At 29.9% G+C, this 8,038-nt stretch overlaps 1 protein-coding gene and 1 non-coding gene across 2 annotated transcripts; one reads left to right on the forward strand and one right to left on the reverse strand.

The window, feature by feature from the left end:
• Positions 1-1,025: 1,025 nt before the first annotated feature.
• On the reverse strand, positions 1,026-5,693 carry LOC115879947. Its single transcript, XM_030897014.1, has 4 exons — positions 5,613-5,693; positions 5,353-5,505; positions 2,580-2,783; positions 1,026-2,193 (listed from the first exon to the last, which is right to left on the reverse strand). Exons 1-4 carry the CDS (start codon positions 5,619-5,621, stop codon positions 1,933-1,935), a joined length of 627 nt encoding a protein of 208 aa, XP_030752874.1. The 5' UTR covers positions 5,622-5,693; the 3' UTR covers positions 1,026-1,932.
• A 1,521-nt stretch (positions 5,694-7,214) lies between these two features.
• Trnat-agu lies at positions 7,215-7,288 on the forward strand. The gene has a single exon. It is a non-coding gene; the product is annotated as a tRNA-Thr (tRNA).
• The last annotated feature ends 750 nt before the right edge of the window (positions 7,289-8,038 follow it).

Here is an 8,038-nt window from a genome sequence, read left to right on the forward strand (position 1 = left end):
TCTGCGATAAAGATCCTGAAACAGCGGAGCACATAAAATCTCATTGCGAGGCTCTGGATCGCAAGCGACACTTTTTATTTGGGAAAGCTAGGCTAGAACCGGAGAAACTATGCTCCCATCCTATCACGGACCTGCATAAGTTAGTGCAGGGCACAGGGATAGGAGAATGGGTGCAGATATAGAAAGGGGACAAACACAATAGGCCTCACAGGTCGCAGTGTTTCCGGGAGAGGACGGCCCCTTGTTATGAAAAAAAAACACCATGCAGAAAAAGGTATCAGTCTATTTCTCACAAATTAAAAAATAAACATCGTTTAATAATATAAAAAAATAAATACAAAAAAACAATATACAAATATATATGACGGACTTAATAAAAAAATATATAAAACAATTAACTGATTTTTTAATTCATATCTACTCGGATAATTCTAGTATTTTTATTAGTGAAGAGCAAGCGAATACTGCCTTAGTGAAAATGTTTGGTTAGGTTGGCATAATCCAGACATTGAAGATACAGAATGTCTTATTTTCGTGCGTTTTATAGTGTTTATCGTATACAGGGGGTTAGGTTTACAAAATATGTGCTATCTCATGGGGAGATTCCTTACGTAAAAATAAGATTTATTTTACATATCAACGGTCCGATTCTTTGTTTCGTAGCTACAGGGTGTTAAAGTCATAATATTTTTTCGATTAGTACTTTTAGTTAAAGTTAAGGTAAGTTAAGGTAAAAGTTACTATAAATGCGACACATTTTAAAGCTAAAAAAGAGTCGACATATTCACCAAGAAAAAAAGTCAGTGTCGCGCATGTTTTTTTTTTAAAATATTCCAGTGATAACCCATATGCACGTCCCTGATAAATTTATCGACATTTTTTTAGCAGTAAAATATGTAGCACTTATAGTAACTTTTACCAAAGTTTACAGAATAAAATTTAAAAAAACTCTGCTTTTACTCTCAAAATTTCATTCGAATCATTAAAATTATTTGGAAGAAAATTATAATAAATTGAAAGATTATTAAGACTTGAACACCTTGTAGCCACGAAATAAAGCAGAATCGGACCTACGTTAATATGAAAAATGAATCTTATTTTTACGTGAGGAATCCCTCCGCGGAAGATAGCATATGTTTTTTGAGACGCCCTGTTTAAGTAGAAATAAAATGTGCTACTTTTTATGAAACTAAAGATGCTACACACATTATTCTACATCAATTATTTTTTATTGACTATTCCACGCTAGTTTTTGTGTGCGATTTGATTGCACAAAAAATTCATCGAAAATATCAATATCTCTGATTGACAGCTTGTTATCTAAAAGCTGCTTAAGTTCATTTTCAGTTCAGTTTGTTAAGACAACACGATGAAAAGCAAAATTATCTAGTTAAATTAAATTAAATGAAATAATAATACTCTGTTAAACTAAATTGATTTATGTTATAAATTTAGGTAATGCATTTTTTATGTTATTTATGAAAATAAGTACAGAATATAAAATATTTTTGGAAAGCTCATAACAAGGCAAATAAAACGAAAAAATAATATACAGGGTGTCCCCTTTAACAAAACATAAGGTTGAGATTCATATTTCGAAAATGACAACTGCCAGCGAAAAACTAGTTACACCACTGGATTCTACGTGAAAACTCTACAGGACATATTTTTCATCTTTTCGATAAGTTATAAGATAACCAAGATACGAGGGGTGTCAGAAAATGCATCAATCTCAAATACGCCCTCTGTATTTCAGGAACCAAAAAGGCTAGGACAAATTATTTGTGTAACATCTTCAGTAAAAAAGTAGCAAAGTGACGAGAAAACAGAATTTTTGTATCTCTACTCATAAACGAAAAACCCTGTAAAACTCACAAAAATAGGACACCCTGTACACTGGCAAGACTCGTAGTTTTCGAAACCACGCTTTCCTTACGATGAACCGGGCTTTGAATTTTCGAAAACAGCAGCACTTCTTCGACAGTTGTTCAAAACCTCATACCTTGGTGGCCTGACTGCGGTACCTAATTCTGTAGCTCTCATCGTTACAGCAATATAGCTGTCAGTGAGTATTTTGCATATTCTTCTTTCCCTCATCAAATTTATAGTTCTATACCATTTTTGTATTTTGACAGCAGCTTTTACTAACTTGTCATTTTCCAGAAGTTTTTCTTTTTCTTTCGCATTGAATCGCTGTAAAATAATTCAGAATAATTAAAAAATTGAAGAGGAAGTTAATCTAATGTTTAGTTGTTTTACAAACAATAGCTAAACAAAATATTGTTTGTTCAGCGATCCAATGTCACGTCATATATTGTCGAACTGTCTCTTTTACTTACTTACTCTCGACAGCCAGATGAAAGAGATTGATTATGTCATTACAGCATTTCGCAAATTACTGCACTTTGTTTTTAGTAATTGGCATTGTCATTTGATTTGAGGTTATAATTAATAACTTCAGAACGCATTTAAAATTTTCTAAACAATATTAAATGATCTCAGGCACACAGGCACATCGCATATTTGATAAATAATGATGACGTAACGTTGAACGATCGCTGAACAGACTATACACTTACTTCTGCTTCAGCAGATTTTAAAGTAACTCTTATACTCCTGTTGATTCTTTTACCATCTGTCAAAGTAAAATTATATATTCCTGCTTCTCCATCCACTGGATTCCAGGTCATTTCCAAAATCTTTCCACTACCTGGCCCAATGTAGCTTGCGGTCCAACTCAATGTAACACGTAACTCTTCTGGTAAAGTTTTTGCCACAAATATCTTTAAAAACGATATAAATATTATTTATTTCTTACTGAATTATTATACAGGGTTGTACCACATACGACACGGAGTATTGTAGCTAAACGACTAGATTTTTATAAATTGTAAGTTTTGGGTTCGTTGGAGGACTATTAGAGCTACAATTTAAAAATATTTTTACAAGATACAGAATGTCCCAAATAAATAATCAAATATCAAAGTTGTATTTTTTTAAATGGAACACTCTATATATTATTACATTTTTAGTTTCTACGATTAAAATAAAGGTAAATTTGATTAAGGTTTGTTACACTTAAACTTTACCGTTTTTATAATTTAGAATTTAGAATGAGTGGGAGGGGGTTAATCACTTCGACCTTACAGATCCATTGTGTCCCCCTTTCTTGAATCATAACTTATCATACAGTCCCAGGGCTTTGACAAAAGCCAGTATCTGGGACGGTTTTATAGAGGGTAGTTCTCCATCTCCAATATCAGTCGTACCAAAGTTCATGGCACGAATGGTTGTCGTCTCGGCGCACTCAGTGATGAGGTGTGACCTTACCGTTTTTGAAATACTTTCAATTTTGTAAAATTGCAGTATAAATTTTAAGGCTTCATTTCTCCGAGGATATCAAAGTTTTTAATACTAAATATTTACTGAAGTTTATTTATTGATCAGTTATTGTGTTGCAATAATAAAAATTATACTACCTTATACAGAGTGTCTAAAAATGTATTTTAAATAATTACTAGCTTTAAACGGCTATAAATTATTTAATTTAAATAGAACACCCTGCATATTTTACGAGAATCAAATGCACAATTTAATTGTCTATCAAATTGTATTATACCATTTTTTACCTATCTCTTCAAGTTTCCGTAGAAAATGCATTTTCTTGTAATTTAGAACTCATTTATCAATATACCCATGGAATACTGACATTTTAGATTATTTTTAAAGATGTACCAAATTTTTAAAGAGTACAGATACTAATATTGTCGCTATAGTTCGTTTATTTCATTAAAAAAATAAAAAAAACTGTTTAAATATTTGTTAAAGAGGACCAATTAATATGATTCCAGTATTCAAACTACATTAATTGACTGTTTGCGTTGATTAATAATAATTGCTCCAAATACTAAAAAACTGAATTATGTATGTGTATTAGACAGTGTGGTAAAAAGTAACACCTTAAAAATGATATTTAATTTTTTGACAAATGCTTATTTATAACGACAGAGACGTTTATTTTCATAACTTATTCTTATATTGATTTCTGATTCAAATCCACATTTATTTAGAATAATTTATTAACGAATACAATTAAGTATGTAGTTAATTAGTATTTGGGCGGTATATTTAATTAATGGTATACTCTGTTATAAATATTTAAATAGTTTTCTTTTTGCATACAAATGGGCTAGTAATATATTATCGTTTTACTAAAAACGATAATATTACTAGCCTGTACATTTTGTACATTTGTTGTTTTAAAAACAATCTAAAATGTCAATATTCCATGGGTATATTGATAAATGAGGTCTAAATTATATGAAAATGCATTTTCTGTGAAAACTTGAAGGAATAGGTAAGAAGTGCTATAATACAATTTGATAGACATATAAAACTGTGCATCTGATTCTCATAAAATATACAGTGTTCTATTTAAATTAAATAAGTTATTGCCGTTTAAACCTAGTAATTATTTAAAATAAAATTTTAGACACTATGTATAAGGTAGTATAATTTTTATTATTGCAACACAATAACTGATCAATAAATAAACTTCAGTAAATATTTAGTATTAAAAACTTTGATATCCTCGGAGAAATGAAGCCTTAAAATTTATACTGCAAGTGTATAACAACAAAAAAAATATTAATAATATTTTAGACGTGACAACATAGGCTGGAGGCGAAAGACTCAGACGGCCGAGGTCAGCTGCACCCAGGAGTAAACATGTTTACAAAAATTAATATTGGACCGCGCTTAAATGTAAATAGTGTAGTCTATATTTTATTCTAAGTCTATGTTTGGGACACTCTGTATCTTGTAAAAATATTTTTAAATTGTAGTTCTAATAGTCCTTCAACGAACCCAAAACTTACAATTTGTAAAAATCTAATTGTTTAGCTACAATACTCCGTGTCGTATGTGGTGAACAACCCTGTATAAGCTTTTTCGACTTGGTTATACGCTAAGCATAAATATAAATAGAGTCATAACTCCCTTGGGATATTATTAACGGGAATTAAGATGGCATAATTCCCTCTGCCATTTATAGGCAACAACCATGAAATACAATAGAGATTTTGAGTAATAATATAACAACTACACTAATAATTTATTTACATCATTGTTTCATCGACATCCCCTAGTACAATATTTTTCTGTCCCAGCCACTGAAGATATTTTTATATTCCTTCGGGTAAAATGGATTTACTTTATTTATGGATATTTATCATGGATATTAACCACGAGTGTTGTGTGTTAAGTGTAATTATTGTTATTCTTATAATTCCCTTGATATATAATATATAAATAACTATTAATATACTACAGATAATATGCGTCTTTTGTTACCTTAACTCCTTGCTTAGCTGGGTTCTGTATCAGTAATTTTCTGGTTTGTGAAGTACCAAGAGGAACATTATAAAATATAATTTTAGGATTCAGAGTAAAAGGTGCCAGTGACAAGACCTCAATTTCAGTACCTTCAACGTTTTCGTGTACCCACTATATAAAAAAAATATATAAATACTTCATACATTTCTTACATTAATTTTGTGTTTAGAAGTAATTTATTAATTAAAAAATTTATTAATTCACTAAGTATACTTTACCTGGAACATGTCGAAACTCGGATAGCAAAATCACAAATAAAAATCATATTTTATGATTAAAATAAATAAATAATAACAAAGTGTTTAACATAAAAAAAAGATAAAACAGCAGGGACTTTTTTCAGCTCTTATTTCTTTAATCTTTTTTGGTTTGGTTCACACGAGATGCCCAACATACAGTGTGTTTCAAAAAACACGTGCCATCTCTCGTGGGGAAATTCCACACGTAAAAATAAAATTTATTTCTTATATCAACATAGAACATAGGTCCTATTCTGCTTTTTTTCGTAGCTACAGAAGTTAAAGTATTAATTTTTTTAATTTATTAATGATATATTTTTTATTTTAATTAATGCTAAAAAAGCGTCGACAGATTTACCAGGGGCGTGCATAAGGGTTATCATTGAATATTTTTCTAAAAATAAATGTGATTCCCTGGCTTTTTTCTCTTGTTAGTGTACATTTGTGTAGGCCGTTTAATGTCGATTAAAAGTATAGTATCTTAGCCTCTTGATATTTTAATGACTTCAGTCTCATTGACGAGATAAGCATAATTTTATTAATTTGCCTTAATCCAATCCTTAATCCAAATATTTTAATGGTACCTTGAAAATATTTGAATGGCACTAACTGACCAAAGTGTCAAACAAGTACTCATTCTATGCTAGTTTTAAAGTTACAGAATGTTAAAACTTAAAAAATAGGTCTTTTGTAATTATCTTAAATATCATTATTATTTGCTTGAATTTGCTGTAGGTAGCACTGATCATAAGCGGTTCAAATTTGAATAGATAATAGATTTAAATAAATAATTCATTAATTTCAGTTGTATTTTAATTTTAATAATTATGTGTAATAAAATTCAGTCTCATCAAGGAGATGGAAATCGACAAAATATCAAGATACAATTTTTAATCGACATTAAACGGCCTACACAATAATTATGCTAACAAGAGAAAAACATATTCCATTGATAATACAATGGACATGAACATCTGGTGAATATATTGACACTTTTTAAAATATGTCGCACTTATGGCAACTTTTATACCCTTAAAATTTAATTCTAATCGCCAAAAGCACTTGGAAGAAAATTATAATTATTAATAATTCGAAAAAAAATTAAGACTATCCTCCTGTAGAAAGCAGAATTGAACCTATGTTGATATAAGAAATAAATCTTATTTTTACATGAGAAATCTTCCCACGAGTGAAGGAACATGTTCTTTGAAACATCCTGTAGATAAAAGACTTATAATATAAAACAGGTAGGCAACTCACAATATATTATAATTTTATACAAGGGCGCTACCTGGTGGTCAGAGGAAAGAAGTGTTGAGGTGTAAAATTTATGGTGATTTTCATTAATTTTAAGCTTCAGAAAATAACCGCATGGTGGCAGCATCTCACGATACCCCTCATTACACGACTATTTAATATAATATATAATGGTATAACTATCTTATTAATCTATTCCCACCATTACACTAAGAAATATTGAAAACTAATGTTCCAATAACTGGTATTTATAAAATACGTCAATTTATTATGGAGTTTTAATATTCTGTTGATATGCACGTATTAGAGCTTACCAATTGAGATGGCGCCGTGGCTTAGTTGGTTAAAGCGCCTGTCAAGTAAACAGGAGATCGAGGGTTCGAATCCCTCCGGGGCCTATCCTTAACTTTTTTGATTTTTTTAACTTTTTTTTAATTTTATTTTATATCAAATGGCATTCATAAAACACAACATAATTTCCACACTGAAAATCAAATCAATCTATTTTTTATAATTTTTATTAATATACAGGGTGGTCCGTATTGTAATCGAAAAGATCCTTAGATTAAGAATAAAAAAAAAGATCGTCAACACATTCTCCACATAAAAAAATAAGTACGATAAAAATTAAAAAACTTCGTATAAATGTATGTCCTAAAATGCTTCGTATCGTTTTGGAAATACAGGGTGTAGAATTTTCATTTTTGAACATCTATATATTTTGATGAAAATTTGTGTCTGGGTGTTTTTTGACATGAGAAATTCAATTTAAATATCAATATGACTCCTACTCGTAAGGGACGCTACAAAGAACGCTACCTATATGTTTTTTAAGTCTTGAAAGGAGTAATAACTTGTTTGTCCGTACCTGTATAAAATATTGAATAAAAAAATATATACATTTCCGTAATTTTTAACCTAAAAAAGGTATCTTGGTAAAAATGTCTACGAGCAACCGCTCTCAAGATATTTGGGGTGGAAATAGTTAATACATGTTATTATTGAGAAAAAATGGATGTTGATATAGATTCAGTCTAATAACAATCTACAGTCTAGTCAACATGTGTAAAATTGTTTGTAAGTGATGACATGTATTGATTATTTCGCTTTGAAATATTACAGTTGAGGGTTGGAACCTTTGGTGTTAC

This window comes from Sitophilus oryzae, unplaced genomic scaffold (assembly GCF_002938485.1).
Source record: "Sitophilus oryzae breed Bouriz unplaced genomic scaffold, Soryzae_2.0 scaffold_1590_pilon_pilon, whole genome shotgun sequence".
Lineage (NCBI taxonomy): Eukaryota > Metazoa > Arthropoda > Insecta > Coleoptera > Curculionidae > Sitophilus > Sitophilus oryzae.